The 13,040-nt window shown below is 35.1% G+C and overlaps 1 protein-coding gene across 2 annotated transcripts; it reads left to right on the top strand.

Annotated features, from left to right (window-relative positions):
• The first annotated feature begins 10,210 nt into the window (after window positions 1-10,210).
• On the top strand, window positions 10,211-12,380 carry LOC132175160 (uncharacterized). Of its 2 annotated transcripts, none has more exons than XM_059587006.1 (3): window positions 10,211-10,686; window positions 11,649-11,669; window positions 11,762-12,380. In XM_059587006.1, exons 1-3 carry the CDS (start codon window positions 10,296-10,298, stop codon window positions 11,896-11,898), a joined length of 549 nt encoding a protein of 182 aa, XP_059442989.1. In that variant the 5' UTR covers window positions 10,211-10,295; the 3' UTR covers window positions 11,899-12,380. The 2 variants fall into 2 exon arrangements, with proteins under 2 accessions (XP_059442989.1, XP_059442990.1); XM_059587007.1 differs by having other exon boundaries at window positions 10,212-10,686; window positions 11,652-11,669.
• Window positions 12,381-13,040: the final 660 nt, after the last annotated feature.

Below are 13,040 nucleotides of genomic sequence, written 5' to 3'. Positions count from 1 at the left end.
TTTCTTAAAATTCTCAACTAAGGTTGGGGATGAAGTCTCACCGATGAAGAATAACATCACTTTATTGTAAGTTTTTTATTATTCCGATTTTATTGGATTATTATTTCAATTGTTTTACTTATTTTCAATATGTGGTATGATTCTTGGATATCTTGTTGTGATTCAATGATACACTGGATGATTTAGGATAATTTCACATAATTGATTGCTTGGTTTTTAACTCATAAAAATTGAATATCCCGTGTGATTTGTTCTACAGATACATCTGTTGTTTCAATTAAATTTGGATTCCTTGTGTGATTTGGTCAATGAATGGATACATGGGATGATTTTGATTAATTCTTTGAAGCATAGTAAAACATACGTAAGATTTAAATTGTGAGAACTTGGGATTAATATTGATGAACATAAAGTATGTTGTTATGATTTGGTGAGTGTGAATTCTGCATCCTTAGTACCTTTATCTATTGATTTACTTAGTTTATTTAGTTTATGTTTAGTATTTTAATTTTCAAAATCAAAATCAAAACCCTTTTGGAAATAGGTTAGGGTAAAATTAGTTTAGATTTAAGTTGATTTTTCAAAAGTACAATTCTCAGTGGGTTCGACCTCGCACTTGCAATCCATTAAACTACAATCGACTCGTGCACTTGCGAGTTAAATAAATTTGCACAACAGTAATATTGTGATGCTTAACTTGATTAATTCCTGTTTTATTGAATTCCTCATATGTGTTTGTCTGATCAACATATGCATGTAGTATGGATTAGTTAATTAAATCAATTTGGATGACCGAGTCCTGAGTTTAATAAAAGTAACAAAAGAATTCTACACTGGGTTCTTGGGTTAATCAACATGAAAAACCGGAAGTATACACCCATGTCCTAGGTTCCATGTATTTGTCGATTTCCATAGATTTATGCTTTCTTAAAAAATAACTTAGTATACACCCATGCTAAATCATTTAAGAAAAAAAAGAGTTAGAGTATACACCCATGCCTAACTCGTTGCTTAGGGAAATCTATAGTTTAATGAATATACACACATACCCTTAGGTTTGCAAACATTAGGTATTCATAATATGATTAAATCATTGGCATATTGTTATATTATTTAAGCATGATTAGTGGTGGATATCGAAGTCCTACCTCTATCTTTATTAACTCAAAAATCAATCTTTGTTTTGTGTTACTACGGAATTTATTTTAAGCAAAACTTAGCAATCCTCGTGGGAATGATCTCGTACTTGCACCCTATACTACTATATTGATCTTGTGCACTTGCAAGTTAAACGTACATTTATTTGCCTATTAATTTAGATAGATATTTGCACAGCAGTTTTAGCCTCTCATGATAACAAAATACATAATCAAATCAATTGAAATTGATAAGTGCCAAATATTGCATATTTGGACCCCTTTATTTACTTTAGTTAATCCTTTAGTTGTGTCGTTATTTAATGTTTGGTGTTAGTTTTGTGTTTTTAGTGTTTTGTAGGTCGTTAAAGAAAAACTACAGCTTTAAAGGGAAAAATGAAAAGTTCGAAAGAAAACATACTTTGAGAAGACCTAGATGATGTGGTTAAGTCTAACCAAATCCAAGAAAAAGGTTAAATCAGATTAAATTGGATAAAAGATCAGATTGGATAAGATTTCGGATCAGATTCAAATTCAGATTCTGTATATGTCTCAGTATTTTGACCGTAACTTTTTGCTCAAATATTGGATTGAAGTGATTCAAGTGGCATTAGAAAGCTAACTCAAAATAATACAATTTGTTGTGAAATAGGATGTTCCTAATTCGGACGGTTTCTATGCCAAAATCACCCCGTAATTAAAGGATACAAATTTGGATGAATCCTATTCCAATTTCAGATTTCTATTTTGACTGGAAGACAGACCTCCGAATTATCTAGGTTTAATAAGGTTTTTAGGACTTTCCTAAGCCTATAAATAGACTTCTTTGCATTCAAGAAAAGAAAAACACAATCCTAGAGAGCAAAATTCTTTTGTTTAGTTTTTCTTTAGGTTTAGGTTTAGGTTTAGGTTTAGATTTTATTTTTATGTGAAGCTAAATTCCCAACTAATGTTGGGGATGGAGCCTCACCGATGAAGACCATCAATACTTTCATGTAAGTTTTTATATATCTGATTTTATTGGGCTTAATATTTCAATTGTTTTACTTATTTTCAATGTATGGAGTGATTCTTGGATATCTTTTGTGATTCAAGGATACACTTGATGATTTATGATAATTTCACATAATTGATTGCTTGATTTTATTTGCCTAAATAATTGGATATGCCTTGTGATTTGTTCTATGGATACATTTGGTGTTTCAATTAAGATTGGATATCTTCTGTGATTTACGGATACATCTGATGATTTAATTGATATTGGATTCATTTTGTGATTTGTGCAATGAATGGATACATGGGATGGTTTTGATTAACTGTCGAAGCATAGTAAAACATATCTAAGATTTTAATTGTGAGAACTTCAGATTAATATTGATAAACATGAAAGTATGTTGTTATGATTCGATGAGTGTGAATTCTCAAACCTTAGTATTTTATCTCTTAGTTTATTTTAATTAGTTTATGTTTGTCTTTTAATTTCAAAAATCAAAATTCAAACCCTTTTGGAATTAGGTTATGATTTAATTAGTTTAGATTTAAATTGTTTTTTCAAAAAAATACAATTCTCTGTGGGATCGACCTCGCACTTGCAATCCATTAAATTACAATCGATTCATGCACTTGCGAGTTAAATAAATTTGCACAACAAGTTTTTGGCGCCGTTGCCGGGGAATTGTTCAATTTTTGAAACCAATTTATGTTTATATTAGTTTTATTCTTCTACTAGTTATAATTAGGATTTTATTTTTCTGCAATTTGTTTTGTTTTATTCGTGTTACTAATAAAAAAAAATAAAAATAAAAAGATTTTTCTTGTTGTTTTTTTTGTTTTGTTTTGGCTTGTTTTACAGTTTTGCCGCAGCACCTTCCGTACAACTCTGCTAGTGCGATCGATCGCAATCCTACAGCAAAGGCAGCAACTGCAGCAGTTCCGTAGATTTTTGCCAAAAATTTATTTTTGGTCCTTTTTGTGAGTTTTAAATTTTAGTTTTATTTTTTTAGTCAGTTAGTCATTTTTTATTTTTATTTTTAAATAAAAAAATAAAAATGGTTAATGTTTTATGTGGGATATTTGCATGCTAAAAAGTGAGGGGGAAGCATGAATTTTCATTTTAATGATTTTAATGCCTCTCCTAGTTATAGGACACCAGCTCCTACCAACTACCCTCAAAATTTTTACCCACATAAACCATGTTCATATTGTTTCAATCCTTATCATGAGGAAAACAATTGTCCAGATCTGCGACCTGAGCTCGATGACTTATGGGACAAATTAGACCAAATCAGAGCAGCTAGATCTAACTTTTCGTAAAAACAAATGAACACTAGTTTCTCTAGCCCGAAGTTTGATTCAAATTTCAATTGTTATAACCCTGATTGGAGCAACCAATCTGATTTCTTAGGATCAGCTCAAGCTATAGGAAATTATGCTCACCAATTTGATGAATTGCACCATTCAAAATATCCACAGTTCGATAATCAAGCTCAACCTCCTGTTTATCAGTCTACCACTCAAATGCCACAGCCTGCACTACAATCATCACTGGAATACATGATGAAAACATTAATAGAAAAAGTCGACCAGTCCAACTCCCAAGCTATACAAGAGCTCAAGAATTCCAACTCCCAAGCTATACAAGAGCTAAAAGGTTTTACCAATCAAGCTGTACAGGAGCTGAGGAATTCCAACATGGCTAATGGCAGAGACATACAAGAATTTAAGCAGGCCATGACCAAGATAGAAGGAAAGATCGGTCATCTAGTTGCTGACTTCAACAGAATAGAGGAAGAAGAGCTTCAAAGTCAGCTGATGGCTGAAAGGCACTATATGATTGATGAGGATGATTCTGAAAATTCTTATCATGAGCATGCCCAAGTTACCATCACACTTGAGAGTGAGGAATTTGTGGATAACAAAGAGGAGGAAGAGAAAGATGAGCAAGTTGAGCACCCTGAGCAAGTTGAGCACCATGAGAATAGTGAGCTTCTAACAGATCCTAATTTGCCCAATGACATGGAAGTGAGTACTGAAGCTCCTGCTTGCGTCACTATCCCTCTTGAGACACATCAAGAGCCCAAAGCTTCATTGCATGAATGTCTCAAAGAGCCATCTTATGTCAAGATACTCAAGGATTTGTGCACACAAGCACACAAATCTAAGAACCACTTTCCTAAGAAGATTCTTCGAAGCAAGAAATTCTACATAAGATGGCGAAACATCCTTCGAGAGGGGTGTGAAGTTTTGAAGAAGAAGGGGTGGAAGGGATCGGTTGAACATCCGCATGATAAGGGAAAGCGCTGTAAAGTTTTCTCCTCCAGTTTATTTTCTGCACTTCACTCCACAAATTCTTTCTTTCCTTTTCATTATATTGCATTTCTTTTTATTTGTTTTTGTTTCTAACAGCAATTAATCTTTTGATGTTTTGTTTCTGTGAAAAAATATTGCTGTTAGTTTTTGTTGACAGGTGTTTTGGTGTTTAAAGTTTGGGGGACGCCCTAGCCTTGTTCACACTCAGATTTCCTTACTTCCGGTAATGTATTTCTATACTACATATTGAGATCAATGTGTAATTTAAGTTTTGGGGTATGGAAAACACTTTGTCTATTTATTTATTTTTTTACTTGTTTATTTTTATTTGTCATTTTGTGTTAAAAAAAATTGAAAAAATAAAAAATAAAAAAAATTGTGCTATGTTGTTGTCAAGTTTGAGTTAAACTGTAACTGTAATTTGCATTTCATTAGCTTGCTTAAAGAGTTGAACACATCATTATATCATTTGAAGTCTGAGTCCTTTGGCTTATTTTTGGGTAAAAGAGATTTTAGTTGTTTTGAGATAAATGTTTATGAGCACATTAGCATATTTTCTATGAGGTTTGATGTTTGAGCTTAAGCTTGTTCTCTTTTAGATTTGTTGGATGACCTATTGATGAATAATTGGCTTGCAAGATATAAAAAAAATAATAATAATAAATAAATAAATAAGAGAAGGAAAAATAAAAGAAAGATCATGTTGAGTTTTTCACTGAGTAACCAGACCTCTTGCCTCATTAAGCATTGAGTGTTCGCGTCAAAATGTGTGAAGTACAGTGTTGATTTATGATATGGCTAATCTGACTTCGTAGCCTTTTTTACTTAAGTTAATAAGCCCTTAGGGATGTTCTACATCTAGTGCCCTAAAGCCACATGGCTTGGTAGTCATTGGCCTAACACTTGTTACATGGGTCAAGTAGAAAGCTTAAGGGAGTTAGACATTGTAGAGCCTGTAAAAAAAGGTAAAAAAAAAAAAAAAAAAAATGCATATCTTGCCTTGGTTGTTTCATTTGATAGGGATTCTTACAAATTTTATGGAACTTGTCATGAGTTTAAGCTAAAAGTTTCATGATTGTATGCTAATTACACTTTACACATTTCAGAACATATGAGGTCTAAATTGTCCATTTTTGAGTGATTTGATTCTAGATTTCCTTTTGACAGTGATGAAGGTGTTTGTCTTTTTAAGCTTGTTCATAAATAAGAATCATGGTTTATGTGAAACTTCTTTCTTGTTAACAACATAGTGCACACTGTTTGTGGGTATCATTCCTGTTAAGCCCTCACGAGACTTCACTCATTCATTAGGGATGCCTAGAGGTTTAAAAGGCTTGTTGCATATGCTAAATGTAATCGTCTCTCCCACGAAAGAGTATTTATGTTTCTTGCTTTCATTTTATTTTGTCGTTTTGTTTTGCTAAGGGACTAGCAAAATATAAGTTTGGGGGTATTTCATAAGTGCCAAATATTGCATATTTGGACCCCTTTATTTACATTAGTTAATCCTTTAGTTGTGTCGTTATTTAATGTTTTGTGTTAGTTTTGTGTTTTTAGTGTTTTGTAGGTCGTTAAAGAAAAATTACAGCTTTAAAGGGAAAAATGCAAAGTTTGAAAGAATGCATACTTTGAGTTGACCTAGATGATGTGGTTAAGTTTAACCAAATCCAAGAAAAAGGCTAAATCAAATTAAATTGGATAAAAGATCAGATTGGATAAGATTTCGGATCGGATTCAAATTTAGATTCTGTATATATCTCAGTCTTTTGACCGTAACTTTTTACTCAAGTATCGGATTAAAGTGATTCAAGCAGCACTGGAAAGCTAACTCAAAATAATACAATTTGTTGTGAAATAAGATTTTCCTAATTCGGACTGTTTCTATGCCAACATTTGCCCCAAATTTAAAGGATACAAATCTGGATGAATCCTATTCCGATTTCAGACTTCTATTTTGACTGGAAACAAACCTCCGAATTATCTATGTTTAATAAGGTTTTTAGGACTTTCCTAAGCCTATAAATAGACTTTTTTGCATTCAAGAAAAGAAAAACACAATCCTAGAGAGCAAAATTCTTTTGTTTAGTTTTTCTTTAGGTTTAGGTTTAGGTTTATATTTTATTTTTATGTGGAGCTAAATTTCCAACTAATGTTGGGGATGAAGCCTCACCAATGAAGAATATCAATACTTTCATGTAAGTCTTTATATATCTGATTTGATTGGGCTTAATATTTCAATTGTTTTACTTATTTTCAATGTGTGGAGTGATTCTTGGATAGCTTTTGTGATTCAAGGATACACTTGATGATTTAAGATAATTTCATATAATTGATTGCTTGATTTTATTTGCCTAAATAATTGGATATGCCTTGTGATTTATTCTACGGATACATTTGGTGTTTCAATTAAGATTGGATATCTTCTGTGATTTACAGATACATCTGATGATTTAATTGATATTGGATTCATTTTGTGATTTGTGCAATGAATGAATACATGGGATGATTTTGATTAACTGTTGAAGCATAGTAAAACATATCTAAGATTTTAATTATGAGAACTTCAGATTAATATTGATAAACATGGAAGTATGTTGTTATGATTCGATGAGTGTGAATTCTCAAACCTTAGTATTTTATCTCTTAGTTTATTTTAATTAGTTTATGTTTGTCTTTTAATTTCAAAAATCAAAAATCAAAATCCTTTTGGAACTAGGTTATGATTTAATTAGTTTAGATTTAAATTACTTTTTCAAAAAAAATATAATTATCTGTGGGATCGACCTCGCACTTGCAATCCATTAAATTACAATCGATTCATGCATTTGCGAGTTAAATAAATTTGCACAACAAAAATCGTAACAAACATAAAACTTACAAATGAAAACGTCTGGAAAGCTCAAGAACAATTCTAGGTCGAAAATAGGCTCTAAATAGTGCCCCCCAACGTGTGTTTACAGTAGAAAAATATGTTATAAATAATAAAAGTCTAGGGTTTCGGCGTTGTCAGGTCAGCGTAAGTGTGCTTGATCACACTCAGGGTGCGCTCGAGTGCACTCGGGTCTTCAAGGCTACTGCGGTGCAGCAAGCAATTGGGCGTTGCGCGTCCGGGTGATTGCGCGAGTGCACTCGATCGCAGTCTCCTTGCGCTCGAGCGCACTTCTAGAGAATGCTTCTTCTTCACTTCTTCAATTTCTTCGCACATTTCCACATCAAAGACCACAGTTTTCTCTCAATGACCTGCAAAACATTAAAACATCAAAACTAACCAAAAACATTAGAAAATAACAAAGATAAGGTTTTAAGAAATACAAGTTAAGGGGCTCAAATATGCGACATTTGGCACTCATCACCTACTCCTCGATAAGGATTTTGATAAGTCCACCGGATCTTAACCTTTAAGAACTCTCCCCATCCAACTCCATCGTTTGTAATGTCCACCTCCACAACCTCTCCGACCGTTGATCCAATCCGGTGCCCAATCTCCTTACCCATGCACGCTAGGGGGAGGTTGAACATCCAGTCCCAAAAAGTAGCTTTTTCAAACTCCAGTTGATTTGGTGGAGTCAAACCGTCAAAATCCGCCACATAAAATAAGTCTCCATCGAACATCCACGGACGTCCCTCCAGCACCCTATCTTTGTCCCAAAAATTCCCAAACTCAATGAGAAACATATTTGACCCCAGATTCTTGAAGGAGACTAGGCTCGGATCATCTTTGTCTTAATGATATCCCTGCCCACATATCTATCAGCCGAAAGTTTTCCCACTAAGCAGGCGGATCCACGAGACACCAGAGGTTCAGTGATCTTCTCGTCAAAGTCCACCCCCATGCACTCCTCATCCAGCAGGTTGAACTTCCCCAACTGTTTGGTAAGGTCCTCCGTCGTGTTAATCATGGTTCCAGTAAAGGCCACCAGTTCCAGGGAATACACGACGCTAACAAGCTCTTCTCCCAAGGTCAAAATTGGGAAAGGATGGCGGCTTCACCTCTAAGTTTCAGAGAGAGACTCAGAGAGAAGGAAAAAAAACTTGGACTCTATTCCTTTGCTACATGCTCAATTTTCTTGTGTGTGTGTTAAGCTTGAATGCATTTAGTTTAACTGATGCCTATCAATTTAACTAATAAATGTATTCATTTATGAAATCTCTTGAATTAATGTTGTAGTTGGGCACCAAAAGTAATTCTAGTTGGAATTAGGACCCTCTTAATTTCAAATCAACTAGATAATATCCAGTTAGTTATAGTGAATGCGTATTTTTATCCCAAAAATGAAAAGACAAAAATAACTATATATTATCTAGTTCATTTGAAATGGAGAGGATCATGTTCCGTATATGTGGGCGCTAAAGTGAGTAAATTAATGGCAGTTACATTTATTAATAAAAAATAATATTTAATTTTAGAGAAATGATAGAGATACAACTTAGAGATATAATTTTGGCCCAATTTTTCTTGTATGTGGTCATTTTTTTAAAAAACAAAACAAAAATAAAAAGTATGGACATTATTAAGAAGTAAAAGACTTTTTTTTTAAAATACCAAATAAAAAAAGGACAACATAAGATGTTATTACTTTAGATTTTTTAGTTTTTTATTTTGTTTTTAAAAAAATGGTTAAATACTCCAAACCCCCCTGGGGTTTTCCAACTTTATTTTTTTCCCCCTGAGGTTTTATTTTTATCACAGGAGGTCCCTGTAGTTTTGATAATAGACCAAGTTAGTCCTCCGTCAATTGACTGTTAGTTGACTTAATGAAATTTCACGTGGACCAATCACATGTTGACACGTGGCACCTACTTAAATTTTTATTTTTTTTTTTAAATTACAAAAAAAAAAGTATTTTCAAAAAAAAAAAAGATTAGTGGCTCGGCTACTTGGGGTGTTTCCAGCCTGGCCCCAATCACCATTGGGGTGGTTTCTCGGCACCCCTAGCTCCACGGGTGGTCGGTGCCACCCCCCCGGTGTTAAGGTGGCTCTAAAACCACCTCCCTGGGTATCGGGTGCTGGAGCCTTGGGTGGTCAAACCACCCCCCCAACCACCATCAGGGTTTCACCCCCAAGGCTCCACGGGTGAGCCACCTGGTACCGGGGTGGTTTCTGCCCCTCGGGCTCCAAGCGGGTGGCTCCATTGTGCCTGCGGTTCTACCACCCCCATTCACGATCCGCCACCTTATTGACACAAAGGTGGTTCGCCACCCCTCAATCTTTTTTTTTTAGAAAATACATTTTTTTAAAAAAAAATAAAGTGCCACGTGTCAACATGTGATTGAATTTCGTTAAGTTAACTAACAGTCAACTGACGGAGGACTAACTTAGTCTATTATCAAAATCACATGGACCTCCTGTGATAAAAATGAAAGCCCAAGGAGAAAAAAATAAAGTTGTGAAACCCCATGGACTAATTTAGTATTTAACCCTTAAAAAAAATGACTACATAAGAGAAAAGTTGGGCCAAAGTTGTGTTTCTATCATTCATCTTAAATTTAATAAAAAAAATTAAAAAATTTGATATTTAGTAGTTTTAGAAAGTAGCTAGTTAAATAAAAAAAATTACATTTCCAAAGTTAAATTTAGAGAATTTCCAAAAAAATTACAATATCCCAATATGGACTAGACATCACTGCCGGAAAGTCCAGGCCCTTATCAGGATGGCCAACCAGCGCCCCTGGTTGCTCCCAAGAATGTATGCGAATTGGACGGTCTCGATCAGCTGAACTCTTTGACTTTAATGATAACAGGCCCATCCTCTCTAATCCACAGCCACACCTCATTTCTTCTACAGTTCTAAGACATAGTCACTGTACTGCACCAATCTTTTCCGATGCTTTATCTTGGCTCAAGAAAAAATGCTACAACTTTATTGCTCAATGATGATTAAAAATCCTGTTTTTCAATCTCTTGGCAACACTCCCACCATTTTAGTCCCTTCAACTTTTCTGGGTTTTTCTCGTTTCTTGCAAAGCCCCCTCAAGAACCCATGTAGAGAAAGCAGGGAATCCAAGTGTTACAGAGAGAGAAGGCTTGTGAAGAGAAGGGGAAGGATTGTTGTTTGCAGGGCATTGCTCCCAGTTGATCCATGGTCACCCAGCATCGATTCACAGAGCATAGCTTCACAGCTTTTTGCTTTTTCTTTGTTTCCCTACCTTGGTTTCTTGTACTTCATCACCAAATCCAAGTCTGCTCCAAAGCTCACCCTTTTTGGGTTCTACTTCTTGCTCGCCTTTGTTGGTGCTACCAGTGAGTTTCTCATACTTATCGCCTCTATACATTGCTTTTTATGTTACTGTTGGGTTGCTTCTTAGAGGGTTAGTATGATTCCGAGTTGAAGTTTAATTTTTGATGGGATAGTTTATGTTGCAATATGTAAAACTGTGGATTTAGCATTTGTTAGGTGATTCTGGGAGAAGCTTTTGCTCCTTGTATCAATTCAGCTTTCTTCATTTCTCATGCGGGTTGGTGGTTATATATAGCAATTGCTCTGGAGAAACGGGCATAAAAATTAAATGAGAAATTGGTTGGACTTTTTCAACATTGAGGAAACTATAAGCCATCAGAAGGTTCATGAGAGAACAATGAATTTCACTTTATTGAAGGCATGAGCTTGAGTATTTCTCTAGTCTAAATTTTTGTTTATCTCTATCTGCTTGGATAACAGTGACAGTATTTGCATAGCTTCAAGATATATCTAATATCTCTTGCGATATTGAGAGCCTCATACTTGTACACAAGTTGAAAAAAGGCATACACGTTAAGTTGTTCGGGAAATGGGGAAACTTGTGTCATTGTTTGAAGTTTTTCGAGTGCCAAGATTGGTCACTTTTGTTCAAATTCCTCGAACTCCTCTTTTATAAATGCAGGTGCTTTTTGTGTCTCATGTTTTGATATAGCCAAATGACCCTATCAATTATACAATCTGCGCTCAAAGGGCCATAAAATGTGATAGATTATGGGGGGTCATGGCCAGCATCTCCAGTTCCACATATTGATGATGTTGTATTTTGCCAGCAAGCCCTCATACTTCATATTGGCCTATATATGAATTTTCATTAAATCATAGTCAAATATCTTTATGTCATTTTGGCTAATGGAATAATTAAATACCTTGCTCTGCTGTGGTCACTTGCTCATTACTGTCAACAGCTTTGTTTCAACTCTACTAATTTCCTTCATTTTGGTCCTTCCTGCCCCTGTCCATTGAGCAGTCCCTGCTGGAATTTATGGTAACTTCTCTCACTATTGAGCAAGATATCTCAGCCATCAGGTTTACATATAAACGCCTAACTGCTTAACTCTGTTTCTATGGTGAAAACAGCAAAGGTGCATTATGGTACTTCCTTGTCTAATGTGGATTGGTTACATGGTGGAGCTGAGTCGCTTCTTACTCTAACCAACATATTTATTGTGATGGGGCTGAGAGAAGCCCTTAGGAGAGCTCGAAATGTGAAATGAAAGAGAAGAGCGCATTCCATCTAATTACAGGAGGGAAGTTTGTTATTTTTCTCATTACCTTGTTGAAGCGCTACATAATCTGCTGTATCTGGCAAATTTGTGGGTTCTCTTCTTGTTCTGCCTTCAGTCTGGAATATATTCAAGATATTTATGCTGCTCTGCTTTTGCTTGTGCTTGAGAGTTGTCCCCTCAACTAGATGTACAGTTGAAGAATGTGTTCCGTTTTGCTGTTGAGCACATCAAATAGGTTGCGTTAAGGACAGACATCAGTTTAACAGACTGGTTTGTTTCTGCCAACCCAGTTTGGAGGTTCTTCCTTAAAGCAATTGTAGTAGTATTCCATTGGATTATGAATCAAGTTACTTACAAGGTGCTTATGCAAAATTAGAATGATATATACAGTTTCAGAGTACATTGTTGAACAAGTTGCTTCTCTGTAATAATTTGGTTTTGAAAAATAAAACCAGAGACATCTATGTAAACCCTGATCCCCATTTGATGACTGCTATCTATGCTTTCTTGCAAAAGCTATGGAGCATGCCAGAATGGGATGGATTGCTTGATAACTTAGGATAAAATTCATTGGTATATAAAAACCCTAGCAATTAGACCCACAGCATGAAAGAAATTGGACAAATTGTTAACTCTTATCATTAATATCTATCTTACAGCAAAAATTAAAGGAGGATCTTATACATTCTCTAAACATCTCTTCTATCACAAGCTAGGCTCAACAGGTCTAATCAGATTGCATCCTACATGCTGCTTTTATTCTTATTTAGGGCCTAAATGGAATTAAGAGAAAAAAGCCGGGGAGTCAAATGGGAAATTTGGATCAAATTCCACTGGATCAAGTGAGAAATCCAAGTCTAGAATAGGAGAACTGGAGGCTGAAGTGTTGGCGGAGAATATCTCAGTGAGATCAGATTCCGAACGGTGACCGTTGTGAACCCCTCTGAAGTTGCTTGTCTGGCATGCGTGCGCTGAGAAGCAGTTTGATTCCGGGGTGGCCGGAGAGAAAAATGGTTGAGAAAAACTGCCCAGGAGAGTATTATTGTCAAGTGCAGAAAGCGAAAAGCTACTGCTTTCACTCTTGAAGCATCCAAATGAAGTTGAAGGAAAAGAGAAGGGATATGCCATCT

This window comes from Corylus avellana, chromosome ca3 (genome assembly GCF_901000735.1).
Source record: "Corylus avellana chromosome ca3, CavTom2PMs-1.0".
NCBI classification, from domain to species: domain Eukaryota; kingdom Viridiplantae; phylum Streptophyta; class Magnoliopsida; order Fagales; family Betulaceae; genus Corylus; species Corylus avellana.
This window is presented reverse-complemented; position numbering and strand designations above follow the sequence as displayed.